Genomic DNA, 25914 nt, shown 5'->3' with positions numbered 1-25914 from the left:
CGCCATGACACCCTGTTGACCAGTCAGTCTTGTTCTTCCGCCGCCCGGAGTGGGACGCTCCCGCACCTCGTCGACTTCATTGTTTGGTAATATCTGATCCGTTAGCATCCGTTTCACATATATTAATCTAAAACGCTTTCTTTCTGTCTTCGAGGCCTACTCCAGGTGGTAGACTGTTTCAATAAGAATTTAAGCTCCTCGAGCATTTTAAATTTAACATCGTTACATTTCTTTGGTCAGGCCACGTGGTGACCTGGCCCACCTCCTAAACCGATTGTTTGCCGTTGGCTTTTTATCCGCTTCACATGAACAATGTAGAGATAAGAAATGGTTAGTAAATATCAGGTGTGAATCTCGAGTGAATATTATTTCGGTAACGGGTGCCCCGGTGTAGTTGTCTGGCGTGTGGGACGCCTAGAGCCCACCTAGGTAAAGATTAGGGCATTACACGAGTGTACCAGCGTGCCCACCGCTGAGAGCGGGTGTTAGGAACCAGCGAAGCATTATTAGGGTTGTGTGTCTCGTCGCACTTGGGCGACGTCACGGCCCGAGAAAGGAGTCTCGCCGGGTCCACGTGCCCACAAACCACGTGGTGGCGCCCAAACTCATTATCCGCCTCCTTAAACAACCCTGTGCGATAGCAATACAAACAAGTTGCTATTACAACGTGACCTCACTTTTGGTTTCAGCAGTTTTGGTAAAAATAAGCACTTTGTTTTCAGGTATATATGGTATACATGTTGTATAGTAATATAAGTAATATAAGATCCGGATAGGTTCCTTTTTTCGATCTCTTATCTTTACTAACCATTCAAAGTTAATGTAAGATACACAACAGCTGTAATTGATATCTAAAATAAGTGAGAAGTAAAAAAATTGGTTTAACTTTCAGCATCTTTTATTATTTTCACAATTTTTCAGTAAGCCAACATTTCATTGTAAGGTTTCGTCAGCAAACATACACACACACACACACACACACATTGTAATCTTCACCATGCGCTACCTTAAAATAGTAGTAATAATACATAATTATATTTTTTTCCCTAAAAAATACATCCATAGTAATCTCATTTCTGGCAAAATTCCAAACTAAAAATACTTAAAATAGGTATTATTACAAAGCACATCATCTTTTGCAAGACTTTAGCAGTATTCACAAATTACGTATATACAAGCAAGTTTAAGAAATAAGATTGGCAAAATATTTCAGATCTACACAGTAAACAAGCCAAGTCTGTAGAAGCCTCATAGTCATAGGTAAATTGTATTGCCTTCACCACGAACATAAATGTAGTTCAACAACAGTCAGTCAAGACCCATACAAAACAATGGTGACTAGTTTTCACAGATTTGGTGATGGTTTGGTGAGTTTCGATTCAGTCACTCTTGGTAATACTGTGCACTTGCTATGGCGACTAGAGAACGGACAGGCACAGTTTCCAGCAGTTTGCATGTCCAAGGTCACTGCCAGGGCTGTACCTGGGTGTGGGATGCCAGGACTACCAACTACAAAATAATCTATTACATTTTACATATTATAAACACAAATGTTCTTATTACTTCCCTGTAAAAAATAATGGCACCTTCTAATTAATTATATTGAAGGAAGTATTACACATATTATCTATAATGAATTCAAGTGACCTTATTTTAGTATCAAAGAATAGTCTTTACTTCTATAGGTTGATTTTTAATTGTACACCTGTGAATAATGAATGCTAAAAAATGACACCCAAACAATAAAAAAAATCTACCAATAAGAACCACAGTTAACTTACATTTTTTCATTCTTATTAAAAAAAACTAACATCTGTAATTATTTAGTGAACTATTTATTCTTTTTTTATGTGTTTTTTTTTATTTGTTAACTTTTCTAATGGTGATACCTACCAAAATCTAAATTTTCTAAAACAAGAAAATATTTTGGTGTAATAAAAAAAATCTTTCCAGTTCAAGTGCAGCATTTATTTACTTGTGTTCAGAAAATTTGTTATATCATGACACAAAGTATGACAGTGGTATGGTTTGGCTCATAAAATCTAAACTTTCGAAACGGATATAGATGAAACATTTTTGGGTCAATGACCAAAAATTGTAATAGCTAACATTGACTGAAATTGAAATTGCAGTTGAAATTGGGCAATTGGACATCTGATTTTTGAAAAGAATTTAAAAGTAGAAATGCCAAGAAAAATAATGGTAGGGCCTACTAATCTCTGTCAAAAAAAAAATTGGGAATATTAAAAATGGTAATTTCTTGTGTTTCTTCATTCCAAACTGATGACATCCATCTTGAAACTTACTACTTGTAAAAAAATGTGGAACAATTTCAAAACACATAAAATAAATTATCAGGAAAGGTGTAGAAGGTGAAAAAAAAAGTGACTCCACAAAAATTAATGTCCTCTACTTCCTAGACTTGAGATTTAATCATCTGGTGAGCCTATAACTGTGAACATCAACTTAAGAGGCGATTTTTTTCTTCAAACTCACGTGGAAGTATGCCCAGGAATAATTTTTCTTCCAGTAAATTTTGTTTGTTAGTTTTTATTAAAATATTACTACAAAAATTTCACAGTAATTTTTTTTTTAAATTTGAACCTTTTCGGAGTGTGAAACAAGGGCCTCATCAATTTAAAATTTTTAGTAAAAAATGGTTTTGGATCAATAATTTTGGAATATTTTTTTTTAAGGATTTAGAAAATGCAGACTGGGTGCCATAAGGAGATAGAGCAATAATAGTAGTTTATAATTTTTTTTTTAAGAATTTATTAAAACTTTTTAATTTTATTTAGGTTTATGGGTGGTGTTAATGAATTTGAGTTTGCTAGATGTCCAACTGGAATAAAGCTTCAGAACATGAAAATTTTGCCTACACTTTTATTTTTAAACTTTAAGAAAATTTTCGATGAATTTATTTGTTCACATTTTCAGTAATACAAACTAAAATCAAATTTATTTTTCATACTTATGACCGTCATTCACTGACCCAGATATTTCGCTCTAATTGCCACTTAGTGTTCTGGATTCCTAAGAATCAACTCAACTGGTTTGAGGTCAGCTACATAACCTAGGATGAATAAAGCCAAATTTGCAGACAATTAAATAATAATGGAATAGATAAAGATCTGTAGGGCACACAAGAAGTAAGTAAGGTTAACTCTTTCAACTGTTTAAGGTCCCATGCAGTTTTAGTTATCACGCTCATGAGTTTCATCCACTTCACTTAGGTTTTTGCTCTTGAACCATTAACTGTTTTGATAATATTTAGTTTTTTTAAGATATTTTGGAGCCCATCTGCATTGTACGCCTCCCTAGATATGGCAGATAAATGAAAGCTCACCAGATGCGGTATTTTCTTGCATTGTTGCTTGACATAGATTTGGCAAAAGGTTAAACCGAAAACTACGGCAGAAAATTAGGAAAGTCGAGGTGCCTAGGAGATAACAGCTCCATGCCTGACTAACTTGTCAAATACATACTCTGTAACTGAACAGCAGGGGGGCGGGGGGAAATCAAAATTAATGGGTAGGGGGGAGAAACCTACAAATCTTCACAGAAAGTTAGAGGGACTTTGAAAAAAATGACCAAGACATGACAAGAACACCATGGAATTTTTATGTAGATTATAAATGAAAATATGAAATGTACAGTTCTTAGGTAGCGAGTGGCTGGAAGACTAACTGAGAAGATGTGGACAATTTTTTATTCTCTCCGGACAAAAAAACTCCAGCTATCAGAGGCAACCCTCTCAAATCATCAAACTGCAGTTCGTCATGGACACTAATCCAAGTGCTAAAACATCGCAACTGCACATGAGTAAGTTCACTTTACATTTTAAATTACAATAGCTTCTGCTATAATGCTCAACACAACATATGAAGTAAAATTTCCCATTGGAACAGACTGTTAACTCCCAATACCTGCTGATGATCTCCAAACATTCTCAAAATCCAATATGTTCATTGCGGCACAAATGAAAAACATCTTAGGGGCAAAAATTATTTACATAAACCTATCCAATACCTTTCTGTAAACTGCAAACTTGTACATAAAACTAGACGCAATAAAAATAAATTAAAAAGTCCTAAAAATATATTTAATTTTTTAATTTTACAGATTTCACTAATTAAATGGAAAACTATCTGGCTCAATTTCACGTTCCACTTTCTTCTTAAAAAAAAATATATTATTTTATTTATTTGAGCTTTCATAACAATGGTGGGGAAGGGGTTTACATTGCCATTTAACTAGGTACCGTAATCTTCTATTTTAGTACCTAATGACATAGCAACTTTCTAGCAAGAAAAGGAGAAAAGGATGAGATCACAACTTTTTTGTAATCAACTTTCTAGAAGAAAACTTTCAGGCAGTACTAATTTATTTTAAGTTGCCTATCAAAATTTTTCCTTCTTTGTATCCACAATGACATATGCAAGTGAAATATCTGAATACTTGCCAGCATGATGCACAATCCTCAAAGACTAAAGTCTACTTAAAGGAATTGTTTCCTAATTTTTTTTATCTCTAATGATTTGTTTATTTGCATGTTGATTGTGTGAATTAAATCCGTAATATAATTACGGTTAATTTTTCATAAATGGTAATAACAACACACACTTACTGCTGTGACAAACCATTTGTAAACAATCAACCCAAGTTATCACATGAATTCCATTAAAATCATGGGGAAGAGAAAACAAGATTTTACAAGCAAAATATTTTAAGGAAAATACTTTTAACAGCACTTATTTTCTTTCTATTGTGGAAAATAAAAAATAACAGTTTAATCAGTAAGATGCATTAGGCTCAGTGGTTCAAAGACATTTTTGAAGTGACTGACTCAAAAAACATAGCCAGGATTTTATTTCATTTAAAGGGGAAACAAAGGGGGTGAGATTCTTTGTTCAATTGCACATTATGATGGACAGTGTTTAGAAGTGCAATTAGAGCACCAAAACATGCGTAAATTCACAAAATTTGGGGGGGGGGGGGGGGGGGGGAGTGTAAACATCTGCAGAACCTTTTCAGCTGCCAGAAAAAAATGCAATGAACGCAGAGAGTTAACCTACTTATTCTTGCATACGGTTCCACGGGGAAAGTCTCACATGTACATAACTTGCACAACAGAGAAAAGATGAGCTACATACCAAAAAACAAGCACGGAAATAGCACACAGATTTTGTAAGTTGTTCAGATTTTAAAATGCTTGTTAGGTAATATTGGTGTTCAATTTGTATTTGGTTTCATAACTAGATTATTTCAAAGATAACTTTTACAGATGATCACACCCACCTCTGAAAGCTTCGTGGGAGAGTACAGCAATTGTAATTTTACTGTAATTTTTTTTTTCACTTATTATGATGTCCTGAATTAGATATTATTTTCTGGTACTTGCAGGGTGAACAAACGATATTATGCATGCATCTGAATGACACATGTTTCAAGTGAATCATTTAAGAGCTTCTTAAGAAAACTCAAGTTCCAGGGCAGTTCAGTTCGTAGTTAAGAGATATTATTGACCATGTACAGTAGTTAACACTGTAGTACCACATGGAAATATTTAATTTATTAAGTTTATTAGAAGTTCTAAGAAAATATTCCATCGTTACTTGTAAATGTTGCATGGTATTATGCAGTAATTTTTATTTTACAATCTATAGTTAGTGATGACATAATTGCTTATGCTCTGTTGGTTAAGTTATGAAGCAATCAGAGATAGTTGTCTGTATCAGGGTGTCCACCTAAATCTGTCAATAAAAATTTCCCTGAGATTTCATGACCAAAATGCAAATTTCCCAGACGTTAAATAACTTCCCTTTATTGATATTTTCTGAATGAAAGAAAGACAATCCAGTCTACACCTCCCCTGCAGACGCCTAGTACAAACAGAACCTTGCATACACCATTCTATGGTGTGTATGGCTATGTATTAAAACACCAACCAAAAAAAAATGCTTCCACAGCCTGCATGATGGCAGACTGGAACTGGAGGAATACATTTCCCCTTCAAATCTCTTTTACTGGAGAATTTTCAGTCGCCATCTGAGATTTCCTGACCAATTACAACTTGCCTGATTTTCGGAGTTGCTTGGCTTGTGGGTTGTGGGCGTATCAACTGCAATGTAGACCAAAACGTTGGTGACATCTTCGCCTTTGATGTGGCAACAACCCAGAAGCCAATCAGCTCCAGACAAATGGCTGTGAAAGCCTGCAATATTTATTTCCCTGATTTTCCTTGACATTGCAAAATGTGGACACTCTGTGTATGCGATAACATACCTAGGTTTGAGAAACATGAAAAATACACATAATAATAATGATAAACTAATGAAAACAAACTATTTTAGGCCAATATAATTTGCAATTATCTACTGGGCATACACAACCTTGCTCCTAACTCGTCACTGCTGTTTGAAATGCTTTTGCTTTGGGTGCACCCTCATTGGTCCAATACGTGTTCGAATGAAAGCACAAGCTCTGACAGTCACATCAAGCTCAGCAGCTAACTTGTAATCACCCACACTAAGCAGTAACAAAAATAGACATACATCCAGCCCGGTTCGTAGTTTCTGCGCATAGCACTGCTGATTAGCTAATCTGGTCCACTGATCACAGCATCTTGACGACGATATCACTTGGAGAGACAAACAACAATGTAGATTACGCTTTGGTACAACGCTATCACGTGGGTGGGTAAAAACCTGAGTGGTTTCGACCGTTTGCAGCTTCGACCGTTCGTTCACAAACACGACAAGCAAGAGCTACTTGCCTTCACAGAGATTCATTGTCGATTGAAATTATTTATCCCTTTTCTTTAAAACCATAACTTTTTTCCATCCTGTTTTCTTGCTCAAGTCCAGCAGAAAACTGTAAAAGTCGAGGAGAAAAAAAAATCATAAAAAAAAACACCTGAGAATTAATTGCCTATACGTATGCGACCAGATTTCATAATTAACAAATTTTAGGCGCGTATTTGATGAAATAAATTAAAATCGTAGCATAAATATAACTCTCCTTCATGCTTTCTTCATTGTTCGCTGAATGGAATAGGCCAACATGCGGGATGTGATGCATGTATTTGCTTCTCAAGGACAAAGAGGGTACGGTGGTCGAGAGACCACTCACCCCCCAGCAGAGACCCGGACTTTCGCAAGCGGGGGAAACACGGCGAGACGTCGCGGGCCTTTCAATTCTGTCAGTACATTCCTGCTCCCCTCGAGGACTGCTCCATCCTCGTCTCGTGAACCAGTGTCCAAGGACCCCGCCGTCGACGAAACCTCGGGCCCTAACTGATCCGCTGGTCGCTCCCGGGAAGCGTGCTCATCACGCCACGCCGCTGTCGAGGTGCGTGCGCTTCTTGGAGTCGGCGCGGTGCAGGCGGGAGGGGTCGGCCTGGTGGTCGGGCGTGGACTTGAGGATGTCGGGCTGGGGCTGGGCGGCGCCCGAGGCCGGCGAGGGGTTCCCATGCCCGGCGGGGGCCGGCGCGGGCCGCGACCGCGCCGAGCGGTGGGAGCCATTGCGCGTCAGCGTGCCCATCTGCGGCGTGCCCGGGAGGCCGCGCCCCATCGCGTTCATGTAGTCCGCGATCAGCAGCGTCAGCTCCAGGATCTGCGAGCGCAAGTTGAAATAGTCAGAATCTCCATGTAGTCTCTATCGGCGTAACAATTAATTCACAAATGATAAAATAATATAATAATTAATATAAAATGGGACCTCCAAATTTCTGGTAAGCTCGAAACAACTTGTAAATTCTGTCTTACCACGTCTCGGAATGGAACTCTTGACCCATGAAAGGGGTTGGAATGTAACTCATGACTCTTTAACTTGGTTACAATGTAACTCATGACTCTTTAACAAGGCTAGAATGTAACTCATGACTCTTTAACATGGTTGGAATGTAACTCATGACTCATGAAAGGGGTTGGAATACAACTCTTGACTCATGAAAGTTGTTGCAACGAAACTCTTGACTCATGGAAGGTGTTGCAACGAAACTCTTGACTCATGCAAGGGTTGGAAGAAACAATTGATTCATGCAAGGGGTTGGAACATACCTCTTGACTCATGCAAGGGTTGGAATGGGAATCCAGAACCATGCCATGTGGCCAGTGACTGCCACAGACCGGCGGGAGCGGAAAGGAAGCGGCGTGGCAAGCCGTCGGTGAGGCCGCACCTTGGGCTTGCTGAGCGAGAAGAGCAGCTTCTGGGAGGCTCCTCCGCCCTCGTCGGCGCCGACCACCAGCATGAAGTCGTCCTGGCAGCCGCCGAAGGTGACGACGCCGGCGTAGGCGTACTTGGCGACAGGCTGCATGCTGTCCAGCTCCAGCACGGTCACGCCGTCCTCCGACACGGCCAGCCACGCCATGCCCCCGCCCTCGCCCGAGCCGCGGACCCGCGCTTGGAACAGCGCTGCCCCGAAGAGCGGCCACTTGCGGGCGCACGTCAGGTAGATGCGCACGCAGTCCAGCAGGCTGCGGCCCTTCAGAGACGCCCACTTGTCCGTCAGCTTCTCCTGCAGCTCCCTGAGACATAGAGGACTCACTCACGAGCCTCGCCAGACAGGATGTACCGTATCTAATATACATGCACACGTGTCGAGGAGGTAGAAACATCACCGCTCATAGGCTCCACAAATACTTTTGTTTATCGCTAGAGCCATTACCATGCGCAGTAATGTACCAGCACCCTGTCATGTGGAATGCCATAGCAGCAGATACACAAGCAACAACACATTACATATGGTGTGTTTTATACTATGCACGTGACGACTGATAAAACACACCATATAACAGGGATCCAGCGTATCGCCTTGTGCACAGCAACGACTCTAGCTTTTTTTAAAAAAAAAAAAAAAAAAAAAAATTCTGAACTTAGGTTCACAGAATTTTCTGTTTACTCTAAATGTCCTGCATATGTACCTAAAATTTTGATATGTACTTTACTAATACATATACCTAATACACATAAGTATATATGTATATATATATATTTAACAGTACTATATGTGTTAAATATTGGCATTGTTGATATGTAAATTTTTGTACAGAGTCAGCCAGGTGAAGACCTGTTGATTAAGTGGCTAGCACTTTTTTTATAGCAGTTTGTCTCAACCAAAACCGTAAAATATTTGTTTGTTGAAAATCTTGGGTTGTACTTAAGCAAAAAACCAGAAAACTAAGGTACTATTTTTACATGTTGTTAGTGTGAACCTATCCTCAGACAGGAAGCTGTATTTGTGAACTGTTAACTTTCGCCCGCACTGGGCCGTTCACTGACGAAACGTGTAGACGCTTTCCTAACATAATGTAATTCGTATTCGTTCTTTCGTGGGACATTTGCAGCAGGCTGCGTCACCACGTGAGGAACATGAATGTGGGAGTCTTTGCCTATGCTTAACCATCGATACACTTAGTATCCTATGCAACATCATCGCCATGTTAATTCACATGTAAATGAAGTGAACTCTATTCCCTGCGAGACGTAGCAGACGTCTGTTGTCCGCACACCTTCTTTGGGACTCGGTTCATATGCTATTCTAGTGTTCTGTAATGTTGAGTAGTGTGTGTGTTGTCATCTTAAAGTGCTCTGGCATGTAAAAGTGTTTATACTGTACTACATCACGAACTTTGCGTGGCAATTAATCTGTAACTACGTACTGTCTCTCGCAGGTCTCCACTCTGCGATACTCCACTCATTTGGAGTACCAATTACTAACCGTAATATTCATGTTCTATAAATATGCAGGGCCGTGCTCTGGCACCGAAATACAATGGGCTGAGTGCTGCGGTAAAGTGTCTTTTCTGCATTAAAACGTCATTCCGTATGTTTTGTTCTTCATTTTGTAATTGCTGTTTCTCACCGCGTGGCCACGAACCCTTCTTGAGAACTCACCGAGCATAAACTTCCAAAAATTCACCCACGGAACAGACCATCAGCTGACACACTTAATGACAGCCACGTAATTCTGCATTATTATTTTCAATAATGATTACTTTTCAAATTAAACAACAAAGTAGTTATTTATTTTTAATAAAACAATTTTCAAAATTTAAGAAAAGCTGTTGATTTCTGAACGTATAACTGCACCCAATTTTTCTTAGTGATTTTGCCAGTCAGTATAATTTTAACAGGGATACAAAAAAAAAATAATACTATTCTGTAAAATGGTACCTATTTAAATTAAGTTGAAATACGATGCTTATGACCAAAAAAAAAAAATACCAGATCATTACTGTCGGAAAAAATTCTCTGATTTATGATGTGGCAATAATTGGATTCCCTCCTCAAAAAGTTATTACTAGAAACAAGATTTTAATGTTTTATTTTTAGACCAATTTCAATTTTAAAACAGGAGTATTAGATGTTATTGCTTATTGCTTTCTTTTTATCAATTCTTTTTTATTCATAAAGATAGCATATTATTGAAGAAATATGATACTTAAATATTTAATTATACATGCTTCAACAAAACAGCAATTTTAAATATGATGATTATTTTACAACCACGGTTACTGCCATTCACAAATGTTAAATATTTTAATTAAAAAGTAATTGTGTTGTCTGATATCCAGTACTAGAGTTAGTCTTTCCAATTTATTTAACTAACATCTTATTATTCCTTTTAAGAAGTAATCCTGTGTTTAATATTAGCTTTTTTGGTTGTAAATTCACGTTTTTATGGCTTTAACATATATTTAAGTATGATTTTGGTTTGCTTTGTTCGTAAATTGCGTGTTATCGTAAATTTTCTTGATTTATTTTTGTTCTCGCCACGGTTCTTTATTTATAGGCAAGCTGATGAAAATGGTTGGCCTGTTGTGTAAGAAGAAGAATGATAGAGAAAGACAGAAAGTTTGTAGCAGTGAGAAAACACGTTGGAGTGTGTCGGGCAGCTGTTGCTACACACCTGTATTGGCTGGTAATTTTTTTTAAGGTATTTTTGTGATTGGTTTGAAGTAGGTCACCAGATCACGTGACTGTTTCTTGATGTAATCTCTGTCGGAAGCGCCTTGCCCCGGGGTGCAGGAAATTGGTATCCTGATATGGTTTTGTGAATGCTGTGCTGTGATTGGCTGGAGAGGTAACGGACCTGAAACGTCCTTTGGCCATATGTGGCTGCCTAGCCTCGTTCCTCAGTCATTGTCTGAACGAGGTACCGAGTAGGTAGTGTGTGGGACAGTGGCTCACAAAACACTACAAGTATGTGAGTTATACAGAATTTAGCGCCTGTGGTCTGGGCTCTACCTTTTATCATCAACGTGTTTCCATCTTTCGGAACATTTAACTAGAATTTTCGTATACAGTCCGCAGGTTTTTGCCCCACAATGTTCGAGTGACCTTGCCATTGGTTCATAGAACATAGTCTTTGGCTTGTAACATGAGTTTGTGTGTAACCACGGGACTTAACTACACACTATCTTCATAAATTCATCTTTCGGTACTTGCGAACATCCAGCGCGTTTGTTTTTGGATTTGGAGAAGAGGTATTGTGTGAACATTTGTATACTCTACATGAACTGTTTTTTTTGTGGTCACATATGGCTGCCACAAGGACTGTGAAATTTCTTTCAGTGTCAGTAAAAATACATCAATAGCAGTGTCTGAGAGACATTATTTCAGTAAAATAATCGTCGACAGTAACATTTTTTGGGAACTAACCTGTTTTTGCAGCACAAAAATGATTTATGCAAGTGTTTATGAATGTCCACTTCAGGCCGAATTTCGAGCTAAGCATGTCTAGGGCAGAACTATTCATAACAATAAAGAAAAATTAAAAACTATGTGAGTTTTTGAAAAATGTACCAACATCGTAAAGTAAATTTTATTTTGTTCAATACATTTTGGTACACACTTCATGCTAATTAAATTACATTCATTTATTTTTACTATTTGAAAATAATATGTTTTTGTGATTTGAATTAATTTTTTATTATGCTGCCTAATTTCAATATTATAATTGAATTTTGGTGTTTATGGTGTACTGACATGGTTTTTGCGTTATTTTGGTTTTATCGCAATTCACCGTGTAATCTTGTCCCTAATCATTAAGCATTATACACATGCTTATGAGTTCTGCAGAGTTATAGCTTGTGCTCCATTAGTGACCGATCACGCAAACGCTCAACAGAAGAATGCCAGGTTAAAGAGCGTTGATCGCACACACAACAACCGTGGCATCCAGTGATATCCAAACAATGCACGCTGACACTACAGGGAGGCGGATTGCGGCATCCTCTCACCTCAGCTCGTCAGGAGACAGGCCGTCCTTGTACCTGTACGGGTAGAACTTGTCGAGCGCTTGCAGCACTTGGTGGGGGTTGCCTCCCACGCCCCCGCTGCCGCGGCCTTTCTCCGAGTTGTACTCCCCAAAATCAATCTGTCAATCAGAACAAACGGATACCTATGTTTTGCCAAAGCAAAACAGCATGTACAGTAATCATGTAACTATGAGGGCACATCAATAAGTAACGCACTTGTCGATTTTTAAGTAGGAAAGTTATTAGTAAAATCGAAATTACTTACTAAAAGGGGAATTAGAGGGCGCTACTGACTGGGCATAATGCAAAATCTCTCGTGATTCCACTTACAGACAGTGTTTGTCAGTCAACAGTAAAATGGGAGTTAGTGATTACATAGTCAACTGTGGGGGAGCAACGAGCTGTGATAAGGTTTCATTTTGCAAAAGGAAAGAAAGTTGGAGGGATCCAATCGGAGATGGTGGGAGTTCACAGAAAAGATTGAAAAGACTAATTCGTGAAAAATTGCAAGGATGAAGTTCGGAAGTTTTGGAGCAACCACTAAACAGCCCGGACCTGTCAACCTTCGATTTCCATCTGTTTGGACCTGTGAAGAAGTTCCTCGGCGGTAAGAAGGTTGACTCTGACGACGAACTTAAGCGGGCCGAGCGAATGTGGCTCTTCTCGCAGCCGACGGAATTCCACGAGACCGGCATTTTCAAACTGATCCATCGTTACGAAAAATACCTCAACAAGCATTGAAGTTATGTGGAAAAGTAATAAATGGTTATTACTTTAATTTCGGTATAATATTGTCCTTATCTGATTTTTTCTTTTTTGTTACATTATGTGTGGTACTTATTGATACGCCCTCATACAAGCAAGCCAAGAACAGTGTGTACAGCAAAATCCACCCTGACTTCTCCAAATCTTTTGCAAATTTTTGCTGATCAAATCACGTAACATTTACATACAAAACAACACACACACACATAATATATGTATTTCTGCGTTACTTCCCAACACCGTGGTTTTTTTATGCCTTCAATGTTATGTCAGAAATGCTTTCATGATGCCAGAAAGCAGGGTAATGTGCTCACAAAGTGGTGTCTGAGGTCTGAGGCACCACCACAATGTGGCAATCCACATGATATAAGCAAGATCTGAACACAAAAACAATATGCATGGCACAGTTAATGGGCCAGTGATACTATTTTCAAACCAACCGATCACCTCACATTCATATTTTTTTTTAGGTAATTTACAACCATTGATCTTGGCTGCCTGACCGAATTCTGCACTGCCAGAGTTTTTATTTTGCTAAGAGTTTATCGTTACTGTCGGTTTTAATTTTGGTACAGTGTTTCCTGTTTTCTAGCAAGGGAGGAACATTCCTGTGGAGAGGTGGCAGCAATGGTGTGGCTTACGGATGTGAGTTGCAGGAGGGGGGGGGGGGGGGAAGGGACAGGTGGCGTGGAATGTGAAAGAAAGGGTGGAGTATCCTATCTGCAAGACGAAGTATGTAAGAGTCTCTTTCCCTGACAGGCCGAGTTACAATACTTCAACCATATTTTGTTCCAAGTAGCACAATTGTTTGAAGAAACAGTAACACACAAAGTTTTTTCTTTATGGTTTGAGTATTTCAATAGTGAGTAATATTTATTTTTGAATAATAATTATTGATTGTAAAATAATTATTGATATCTTGAGCATTTATTTTTAAGTGAGCAATACTTTTGTTAGTTCATGTTTATTTTTAAATTGTATTATTTCTCTCTCTCTTCGTTTTACCTCTTATGATATAGGTACTGCATTTACCCGCATATGAATCGCTGATTTTATGCCAATTTTTTATTTAATAAAGTGTACTGTGACCCATATGCGAAAATTTCCCTCTGTGATAAAAAAAAAAAGTTAACATTACACTGTTGTGGTGGACTGCATACTTAAAAAACTAGCCTGTGTAGGTTTTTAATAAATATGTCACATGTAAATATACATTTTTAAATTAAAATATCTCAGCAGTGAGTGTAAAGCACCATGAACTGCGCCGTTAAGCTATGTCTGCCACATGTCGTGCGGCTACCCGTGAGTGTCTGCCGCCGGGCTAGGCTAAGTCGCTCTGCAAGAGGAGGAATCTAAAGATATACCAGCAAGAGAGAGCGAGAAAGAGGGGAAGGGAGTGCGTGCGTGTGTGTTTGAGTGCGTATGGCCATGCAGCAGTGTTTATTGTTCTCCCTACCTCTCTCGTTGTGAACTGGCACCATACAAAATTACCACGTCTATCTCGACAGTTTTTGTGTTACGCAACTATGACCAAACATTGTTTATGTGTGTGATTTCCTATACTTTCTACTGCAATATTTCATTCATGACAAAACTGCTGGTTTGCTCGTTTTTTATTGAAGAAATTGACAAAAAGAGTGACAATGAAATAGCCTGCGGTATATTCTCTCTTGGGGGAAGACGGGAAGGGAAACACGGGTATAAAAAAAATAGCATTATTTTTCCTTCGTAATTTTTTGTTAGATAGTGCTATGGTAAAGGATGGTAAGGGGAAGGAAGGGCCGTAAAGGATGAAGGGAAAGGCGGACATCAGTGCTGTTTCTCATGCGGCAATAAGTTGAGACACGAACCGTAAAAGACCGGAGACAGTTATACGGTGCAACTCATATTCGGTGAAAAAGTAAGATATTTCTGGCTCAAAATTATTGGAGCGACCCGTACGAAGGGGCACCCCTTCTGCAGGTAAATACAGTACTTGCAAGTCACGTGTACCGAGTCGCACACACTCAGCAAGGTTCAGCCACAGGACCCGGGACCGCGAGCGTACCTGGGCCATCAGCGCGGCCAGCTCCAGGGCCAGCTCGCGGCTCAGCGGGAACCGCCCCAGCACCACCTGCTGGTTGACCTGGTAGCACAGCAGCAGGCGCTCGCGGTCCGTCTCCATCTTGGCGCCGTGCCGCCAGTACAGGCGGCTCTTGTACGTCAGCTGGATCACCCGCGTGTTCTCGAACTTGCCGGAGCCCTTCTCCCGCAGCGCCGTCTCCCACTTGGAGATCACGTCGCAGAGCTGCGGGCGCACACGTCCCCGGCACGTCGTCAGTGTCGCACGGCAAGTTGGGATAACACTTCCCCCCTGGATCCACGCCCATGCCCGATCATGTCCATATTTCTCTTTGAATTAGTTGCCTGGTGACATCATTCACTTACAATTTTCTTAAACCAACAATATGTGCTTGAATTCAGGGGCGCAACAACTAAATTTCCAAAGGGGGGGGGGGGGGCCATAAACCTTTATATAAAGAATCATAGATCCCCCCTATTAAAGCGGGGGTTCCGGGGGTCCTCCCCCGGGAAAATTTGTATTTCAAGGTGGAAAATGGTGCTAGTTAAGCAGTTTTACTATCCAAAAATTGATTACACAGCACTTTCTTTGCCCCCGTTTGCCCCCACTTAGAGGTTTCAGAGGGGGGGCAAAGTACCCTTGCCCCCCCCCCCCCCCCCCCCCCCTGTTGTTGCGCCCCTGCTTGAATTTATATTAAAAAATTTTCTAAAGCCACACAGCGGGCACTGCAGGTGCGTTGGAAAATTTTTTGTTCAGTGTCGGATCCAGAAGCTTGTGAAAATGGAAGCTCATGTTCAGAAACTCATATTCTTCGCAGAAGATGTTTTTTTTTATTCATTGCAAGTCACCACGAACAGGAAGAATAGAGGGAGGGGGAGGAGAAATTTTTGAATTCGCGTTTGATTTATAACTGCATTTCTAACAATACAGTGAAGTCATGCGGTATTTAAAACGTTTCGACACTGCTAGTTTTACAAATAATAAATTCTTCTTATCCAAGTAAATTTCAAATTTCTAGCAAGTAGGTAAAGTGAATTTAATATTCATGTAATCCAGGATGGCTAAAACATTCTGGAATTATCCCAATTTTCTGTAAACCACATCTAAAAATTGGAATCACAAAGAGTACCTGAAATCTACCCCTCAAATCCAAATATATGTCTCAAAGGGTCAAAAATAAAATATAGTTCAAAAATTAAAGATATTAACTATGGAGTTAAAACATTTAAACCTTTAAATGTTAGTTTCACAAACTGAAATTCCCAAAGCAATACGTAGATACTGCAGTATCATTTATATAATTACATACTGAAAGTACAAACTACATTGGGGAACGTTTATGTACTTCAGATTTGTCAATAATTAATTTTTTAATTTATAACATTTCCTCCAGTACCATTTTTCCAATCTTTTTCCTCAAATATCAACTCTTTTGAATACTAAAAATCTTTTGGTATTTTTTTTATAATCAAACCTCTATATAAAAGCCAGTTTAATGGAAATACACTTTACTCACTTAATAAAAGAATATTCTGGTTATAAGTAACAGTAACATCTTATTAACAATCATATGAACAAAAAAGTATTAAAACTTTAAATTATTACAGGACAAATTGCAAACAACTATTATACATTTCTGCTATTGCACTATAGATAGGTAATGTAATTAAAATAACATGATATTAAATAACTAAAATATTGAAGAAACATATTTTTGACAATGAATAAAAAAATTAATACTTTAATATTACTGACGTTTAAATAATTTGATAAAGGAAAATATATGTTTATCATAACTAAATGGAGGTAAAAGCCCTGTACTTTTTTGATACAACTTAAGAACATTTTCATTTATTATTTTTTAAAAAGTTTTTAGATCTAATATCTTTAAATATTCAAGTACAAGTACATGTAGTTTAACTATCAATAAATTGAATGTTAGAGTGAAATTTTAAATTTGTTTAAAAATTGTTGTATACTACCCTTAAACATGCTCATGATTGTTCCGATTCCAATTTATCAGGGTTTCTGTCGTTACACATTCATTGCCCGTTCCCGCCCGAACGTACACATCAAAAAAGTAGTTCGCAATGTTGCCACACATGCACACCCCAGTTAACAACTTATGACTACTTAAATACTTTTCTTAAAACTAACAGTTGCAATACATAAAACAAATCTTTTGCTTGGACCAATTGGAATAATACCACTCAAAGAACTAACAAAATTACTAGAACTAGTGTAATCAGTATTTAAAATTTTAGTTAAATCAAGATTATAATTATTTTCAGTATTAATAAAAGTTACATAATGTCGTAATTGATTATCATAAAATTTACTCATATTTGAAAGGAAATAATGCAGATGAAAAAATATATGAATATTTTAAAAATAATAAACAAGGTATTAGAAATCAAAATGCTATTTGAAATACGTATAGGTTGTAGTGCTGAAAGTGATGTTTATCATTTAATAAAATCTATATCTATATCTAACCTTAGCCTGCAGATCAATGAAGTGTTCCAAGTCTTTCTCTATTGGGTCGTCACTGAACAACGTGAAGCCGGAGTGCGTGACGTCGCGACAGCCTATTTCCTGGTTCAGTGTAGACAGGAACTCTTCTATGGTGGTGGAGCCATCAAAACTTACAACCTGGGGAAAAAAAGTAAGAATGTAATTAGACATGATTGTTGGTTGCCTTTGAACCAAATATCATACAGAAATTAGAATCCCGATCAGTTAATACAACTGCAGAAAAGACAGGGCCATTTAAGGAAATAGTGAGTTATGGTTAAAATGAACGTTATTCCCAGTCTCTTAAGTACTGTTGTCTTTCAATTTACCTTTAAATTGTTATAATACAGTAATATGTACAGTAATATATCCTGGAAAATAACAACATATAATTTGTAGAAGAATACAAATTGCTGCCATCAAAGGTTAGCCTGACTTAAATTCCATACATGTACATAAGTACGATGTTATAAATGCATGTTTGATTATAATTAACAAATAAAATAAGCTATATAAAAAACTGGAATATTATTGTAAAGCAATGAATTTTGCTAGTTTATTTATTACATGAAGGAATAATACTCTGTAAAATTTAGAAAAGTGAATTCACTATACCACATCCAGTTTCAATTTTATAGAAAATGTGTTCCTTTGGAATATGCGGCCCCTTCCATCTAGAACGCGACTCTGAATAAAAACACGGGTGGGTACCAATAGGAGAGCAACACAACAATTTTCTGTACAAGAGCCAAAACATTGTGATTCCCAAACTCAAGTTTTGGATTACGATTGATTTTCGTATACACTGCAGCTGCACATGAAATTTTAACATACAGATGTGTGGTCTAAGAACCTGCCAAAGGCATGACAGGATATCCAAACATTTCTCAATCGTGAAAAGTTATAACACATAGTACACCACTCTCACATTCATTTGGTCACCAACCAGACCATTTAAACTTCATTAAATTTGAAGACACGTGATTCACAAAAAAAAAAATGGGGAGTGACCACTCACCTGGTATGTACCGTTGAGCATGTGAACAGGTATGGCATGAGGCAATGAATGGTGGTACGGGTTCTTCAAGAGGATGGACAAGACCTCCATTCGCGACGGCTTCGCCTCTCTTCCCCCGTTCTGCAGAGTACGTTCCAGCGCCCTCTCGCAGTACGCAGCGTACTTGCCACACTCCGATCTGCAGAGCCACGTTTCAACATGTTAACGGTGCAACATTCAGTGTGGAAGTCTGTGAATGAATAGGCTCGTTTTCTTGAAAGGCTCTTTTCGCGCTCTTTCGCACTCTTTGTCTTTCCATGTTGTCAAATTTTGTATTAAAGTTTTTTTTACTAGAACTCTAAACCAACAAAATAAATTAAAAATGACCATGAACTAATATGAAATAAATAGGCTAGGTTATATGTTGCACAAAAAAAACTTGGTCAGTTTATTTTTTTGAAAACTTTTTTCAAGAATAATGCACTTAATTAACCAGTTAAAAATGATTTAAGTATGGCTCTATTTATGGCCACTGAAAATCCAAAATTAAATAATAGCCTTCTCTTTAAAAATGTATTAGGGCATAATCATATGTAGTGAAGTGTAATGATCTAAGTTTCATAAACAGCAATTTATCTAAGAATTTAAGGTTTTGAAAAAGCAACTAGGGATACTCAGGGTCCTAGAAAATTTTTTTTTTCAGCATCTTTTTTTATTTCTGGGATGAGGAGACAATTTCCCCCCTCCCCTCTTTTTTTACTCTGCCTAGGGGGATATTCTTTAAACATGCATTAGGGCATAATCATATGTAGTGAAGTGTAATGATCTAAGTTTCATAAACAGCAATTTATCTAAGAATTTAAGGTTTTCAAAAAGCAATTATGGATACTCAGGGTCCTAGAAAAAAATTTTTTCAGCATCTTTTTTATTTCTGGGATGAGGAGACAATTTCCCCCCTTCCCCTCTTTTTTTACTCTGCCTAGGGGATATTCTTTAAACTCTCCCCTCCCCAGACCTCCCGTAAAGCCTATGTAAATATATATTCTTTGACCCGCCTCTTCCACAAATCCTGACTTTAGCTAATATAGGACTGTCAAGACTATTTTAAACACAACACTGACACCATTTCTACTTTTCAATATATATATTTTTTTAATCTCCTAACTCCTAACATACACAGCAGAAGTCATTTGTGACGTAACTAATTAAAAGTAAAAATACCTAAAAATTAAAAATGAAAGTGTTTTAAAACACGCAGCAAATATTCATACATTTGAACACAGTCTGGGATTGACTCATGTTAGCACGCAAGGGTAATGCGAGCAGCACAAACTACATTCTAATACTACTATCAAATAGATGTGTTTGTCTTATGCGCATGAGGCCACAGTTGGTTTACAATCTGCCATCAGAACTGTCAAATTCAGATGAAGTAAACATTGACACGTGCATCTATTTACAAGTTATACTGCAACAAACAAATGCTAATGCTCGAATTTATTGAATTTCAGGTAACAATTTGTTGCAAAACATATTTGAATGTACTAATAGCGGAGTATCAAATATCTACTGTTTATAAACCAGGGACAACTCCAGGGCCAGGCAAGCCAGGCAACTGCCCAGGGCAGTTTTCTTTGTATATTTTTATCTATAAAAAATATTGACACCAAGGGAAAAGAAAGTAACAAACTGTTTTTTTTTTGTTATTATTAGATAAGCCCAGCATGAGTTACAATGCCTCAAATAATTTTTTTTTTTAAATTTTTTTCTCTCTCTCTAATTCTCTATCTTTATATATATATATATATAAACACCTCTACTTAGCTCTCTTTATCTCTAGCGCTCTATATATCTATATAACTCTATCTCTCTCCTTGATATACCTATAGCAATGAAAATAAGACAAAATCTATGTTTTGACCTACCTATATTTTTATCTATCCTTTTACCTGTCATAGGTGTAACATAGGTATATTAAATATATGCTTATTCAAATGAAATGTTGTGTCAAAATGTCAAAGCAATTCATGAAGAACTTTTGGAGATTTAATATTTTGAACAAACAAAAAATTACATTTGTATTTATTTAGATAATTATTATTATTTAATTTTTTTTAATTTAGAGTTCAATTGAGTTTTCATGATTCCAAATTAGAAAAACCTTTGAAATTTGTATTGCCTTAAATAATGACTCAATTTCATCGAATTTGATCATTATGATTTACAAAACTTAATCATTTGGAACAGAACATCCAAATTTCTTAAGATAAATTACACGATCGTCATTGAAATTTAAGTTTCAGGTTAGCTAAAAAATGTTCTTATGAAGATTATTTTTTCTTTCAGATTTTCCTAGAAACCCGAACCCCCTACTCATTTCTGAGGGTAAGACCCCTTGGCCCCACAAAAATAAATAACCCAGGGTCCCGTTAAGTCTAGGGCCAACACTGTCATAAACTCTGACATACATAATGATACGAGATTGCATCTGGCAAGACACACAGTTTTGACAACCGGACCTCTACGCATCATCAGACAGGAGGTCACCTTATCTGCGGACAGGGCCGTCAAGAGAGAGGGGCCCGGGCACCAATGGGCGCCCGGTTGAGTTTCAAAATTATTTTAATGCATGCGTTTGCCCTGAGAGTAGGATGAAATTGCAAGTCTATTGCTAACAGAATTCATCGAAAACCCACAAGTTATGCAATATGCTCAGGTTACACTTACAGTTATGGCCACTGTAACATGTACAGTTTTTAGATATTTTTTTTTGATAGTTGGGTTTGAAAAATTTTACAATAAGTAATGGGGGAGGGAGCGCGACAAAATTATTTGCCCCTGGGCCCTTGGTTTCTCTGGACGGCCCTTCACGTTTATACGAAAATAATAATATTATGTAACCAGTAAGACAATAATTTCATTTACGTATTTGCTGATGATCTACATGTTTAGTTACTGTATTAAACCTGAATGAATAATTAATATCATCCCCAATTTTACAGGCTACTTTATAAAAAAAAAAAAAGCCAGTCATGGGGACTGTCAACAGAAGTGAAAACTTAAAACTTTGTTTTTAAATTTGTAATATGACATCATTTCTACGTCAAATGTACGTAATGAAATGATTTTGGCATTATATCAGTACGATGTCAGCGTGATACCATTTATCCTTAGGTCATTTTTTTTAAGTCACAACAGATGTCAGTGGTAGGTACGTAAAAATTACGTAAAAATTCATTACCCAGCTATGACTTACCACAGTGATGTCGGATCTAGGTCCAGGTATTCACGTTGTTCAAACTAACTTCACTTACTGCTACTACAGCATGTTGGTGATGCGAACTCACAAGATTTTATACCCATAAAAAAAAAAGTCCAACACGCACATGATACAGTCGAGTTTATAATATATATATATATATACATACACATACACACACACACACACACGTGTACACTGGCCGCTGCGATTCACCAGTCTGGCGCAACACGTCACTAGCATGTTGGTGACGTGAACCCATAAGTTTTGCCCCTACCAAAAATCGCTCAACGTGGCTAAAGAAGTTTTCACTTCAAAAATCTTTGATCTGCACCCAGAGTTGAAATACAGTAGAGCACCCCTCAACCGGAATCATCGGGGGAGGTCTATTCCGATTATGGGAAAATTCCGGGTAAGGGGAGTTGCACTAGGGGCGGCCTCCCGGCCGGTTGAATGACCTTCATTCAAGCAAGCTGGCAGGCACGTGTTTCTTATCTCTGTGGGTGGGTGCATCCGTGAGGAAAGAGGGAGAAACAGAGGGGTCAGGGGAGGTATTAGGACTACAGCTGAGGTGTTGTGTTACTTCGGTGTTGACGTGCAAGTGATTCACACTTCCGGGAGAGTGTATAGTCACTGCCACGCACAGTTTACATTTCACATACACAAGAATAACACTTCATGCATCTCGTCGACGAAATGCACGGGAAAGACTGGCTATAATTAGCTCTCTGACAGACGTGTAATTAGCTTTCTGACAGACGTGCGCGCGCGCGCGCGCCTAGAAGGCATGTACAGTCAGGCACAAGCAGAAATGCCTCGTTCCAGTGCGGAAATGTTTTGTAATTTTTAATTTTTTTTTTTTGGAAAATTAGTTCCAGATATCGGGAGTTCCGTTTGTGGGAATTACGGTTGAGGGGTGCTCTAGTGTAGTGGGGTTCCAGTAGGTGATGGGGGAAGGGGCAGACTCACTTGGAGTCGGCGTTGCGGTGCAGGTGCAGCTTGAGGTACCACAGCAGGCGGCTGTTGCGCGGCACGAACAGCGACGCGGCGAGCGCCAGCAGCTGCCAGCCTTGCAGGAACACGAAGCCCGGCGGGTTGGTCTTGCAGTCGAGCAGCGGGGCCTGCGGGGGCGTGGCCTGCAGGGAAGTGGGGGAACCCCTCTGATTGGCGGCGCCGCTGCCGCCCCCTCCTCCCAGGGAGGAGTCGCAGGCAAACAGCGACTGTGTGGCGCAGAGCAGCAGCTGCTGGAAGTGGAACGCTGGCCAACCAGTCCCGCCGCGGAGGCCCTGGCCTGCCCTCTTCCCCTCTTCGCCCCCGGCCAGTCACGCCTACGTGCCCTGCACCCCGCCTACCTCGCCGGTCGGTCTAGGCAAGACGACCTTGAACAGTGTAGCTGCAGCGAGATAAAGAAATCCTGTCCTTGAAACTTATTGGAAATTGCAGGACTTTTTTCTTCAGATGTTCATGAATCTTAATAGGTAAACTGACACGTATTCAAATGCATTTTTTTTTTTTTTTTTTTTTTACAATTTTGGTTCGGGTTGGACCACTTTAAGGTTAATTCAAGCATCGGAAACAGATGCGAGCAACAGAGCATATTTCAGTCTTCCTTTCTTGTGACAGCAGAGCGATGTCTAAGCGGTACAAGATTTTGTTAGGCTCTGTTAGGTCATGTGAGGCAGTCAATGAAATATCAAAAAAAAATTGTTGGCAAGATAAAAGTACTGGAAAAGCACTTAGAAGGAAGAAAAATAAGCAGGAGCACCAGCAGAATTTTATTTTGATGAAGGAGAAAAAAAAAGGGGGGTGGGATGATAGGACCTCATTGATTACTGTTTGCTTTCAAATTTTTTTTTTTCCTTTTGTCAGTGAAAATAACAAATTTTTTTTTAAGGATTTCTTAATATTGGGGGGGGTGGAACAAACGACATATCCCTCGATCCCCCCCTTGCATATGCCCAGTGAATAAGTACCATAAATCATGAGGAAACTACATTTTATGTTTGTTAAGCAAAGCCAGGGAACTGTATTTCAAATTTTTCGTGGGAACCTCGTGGAGTGAAAAATGTCCCACAAGCTTATTTCACATTAGTCAAGAATGCATTTTAACCAATAAAAACCAAAACAGTTCTCTAGTACAATTTTGGACAAGTTACTTGTAAACTTTTTTGTAAAGATTGTGTATGGCTGAAATATTCAGTACACATATTATTTTCAGAAAACTGTTTCTAGTCTAAAAAAATTTCTATACCAAAGTGTTAAAATATATATATTTGAAATACCCCATGTACATGTTTATACTAGATTGTAGGCGTTCGTGGCCAGAGACTCAAACTATTTCTTGGCTTCTGAGTTAAGCTGTGGACTGAAGCCAAGAAGTAGTTCATGTTTTAACTTAAATAATATTATTATGTAACCAGTAAGACAATCAATTCATTTACGTATTTGCTGATCTACTTGTTTAGTTACTGTATTAAAACTGCATGAATAATAAATATCATCTCCAATTTTACAGACTACTTTATAAAAATTTTTTTTTTATCTACACCCAGAGTTCTAAAAATAGAAAATAAAAACTACAAATCTTTTTAAGCATGTTAAGGAAAACAAGTATTTTGTGCTGTCTGAATTTTTTTTTCCATAAAAAACAAACTTACAGCAAAACCTTGCTTCCACTAGCAGTCAAGACGCCAATGCAAGACAGACGGGAAAGGGGCCTACGGGGGTAGATGCATGTGAACGAGCGAGAGAGGGAAACCAGACACCAACATTCCACTCAGCAGTGATGCCACCATGCAAAAACCCACACTTGTTATGACTTAAGTAACAAGATTCTGATTTGAAGCACAGTTATTAGTCACTTAAATAACACAAAAATTATTATTTTATTATTACCGTTCAAAATGCAATTGGAAAAAAATTTAAAAATATTAATATAAAAAAAATAAAACAAGTGTGGATTACTGCTGATAAAAACCATGAACCACCTGAATTTTATTACATAAAACATGTTACTAACCAAACAAAATTAATTAAAACTATTCAAATTTGTGATATTGATTTTACCATTGCCAGCATGCAATATAAGATTTACAACCAAAACTATGTTTAAATACCATAACTACTTAGAGTATAAAGCTCTTAGTATTAGCTTTTAAGAACTAAAAGTTTGAATGTATGAGTAGGGGCTGGAAAAAATTAACATCTATTTTTTTATAAAATAGCATATATTATTGGGAAATTAGCAATTTAGATGAAACTTATTTAAAACTTAATATTTACATTCTAAATATATGTGAACTAAATATTCATACACAGAAATAACTTCAAATAACCCTTTAGTTTACTTTTGTCCAAAAACCACAATTTATTAATGTCTGTTTAGATTTAAACCACAAAAAAAAATATATACATATATATATAAATTCTTATTTAACTAAAAAAGTTGATACTGCAGTATGCCAACAAATATTAAGTTGCATGTTAAATTCATATAATACTACATAAAAATACTGGATAAATTGGGATGGGTTGTATTTTGAAGTTATCTCAGAATGTACGTAACATGGCTGCATCTCAAAAGACATGGCAATATCACGAGGTATGGTTTAAAAAATAGTGCAAAGAACGATAATCAGAGTACATGAGTAAAGAGTAACATTTGGAGAAACACCAAGTATCGGTAGTATTGCTGTGGTTTACTTCACACTCGGGCTAAAGCATACTGCAAGAAAGAGCAGCTGATTTTGTTCTCATCGTACTGCATGGTCATACATCTTTCTTCTGTGAAATGAGAAAGTCTGATGCAAATATTTTTGCGAATGAATGATATTTAAACTAATTTAACTGAAAAAAAAGAAGCATTTATTTAGAAAATTAGCCAAAATACCAGCTTTAGAAATGAGCAAAAATAGCATCTAAAGTGTAAATTAGCACACAAAATAGCATCTATAGCAAGATGCTAATTTTTCCGGTCCCTATGTATGAGACTAGCTTCAGAAACACAAATACCTGAAGCAACAACAAACAAAAAAAATAATTACCTCATAGTACA

The 25914-nt window shown here is 37.8% G+C and overlaps 1 protein-coding gene across 6 annotated transcripts in view; it reads right to left on the bottom strand.

Annotated features, from left to right (window-relative positions):
• Positions 1–880: 880 nt before the first annotated feature.
• LOC134528267 (uncharacterized protein CG43867) overlaps positions 881–25914 on the bottom strand; it is a 553493-nt gene continuing 528459 nt past the window's right edge. For 3 of the 6 annotated variants that reach the window (XM_063361743.1, XM_063361746.1, XM_063361744.1), the window contains exons 18-24: positions 22830–23101; positions 18623–18800; positions 17587–17742; positions 15076–15315; positions 12246–12382; positions 8180–8528; positions 881–7614 (exon numbers count right to left, since the gene is read on the bottom strand). In XM_063361743.1, the coding sequence (XP_063217813.1) occupies positions 7330–7614; positions 8180–8528; positions 12246–12382; positions 15076–15315; positions 17587–17742; positions 18623–18800; positions 22830–23101 (1617 nt within the window). In that variant the 3' untranslated portion in view covers positions 881–7329. Of the gene's footprint in view, positions 7615–8179; positions 8529–12245; positions 12383–15075; positions 15316–17586; positions 17743–18622; positions 18801–22829; positions 23105–25914 lie in introns of all 6 variants that reach the window. The other 3 variants (XM_063361747.1, XM_063361748.1, XM_063361745.1) reach the window with 2 other exon arrangements.

The sequence above is a fragment of the Bacillus rossius genome, chromosome 1, assembly GCF_032445375.1.
Source record: "Bacillus rossius redtenbacheri isolate Brsri chromosome 1, Brsri_v3, whole genome shotgun sequence".
Classification (NCBI taxonomy): Eukaryota; Metazoa; Arthropoda; class Insecta; order Phasmatodea; family Bacillidae; genus Bacillus; species Bacillus rossius.
The sequence above is the reverse complement of the archived record's forward strand: the minus strand, read 5'-3'. Positions and strand labels throughout refer to the sequence as shown.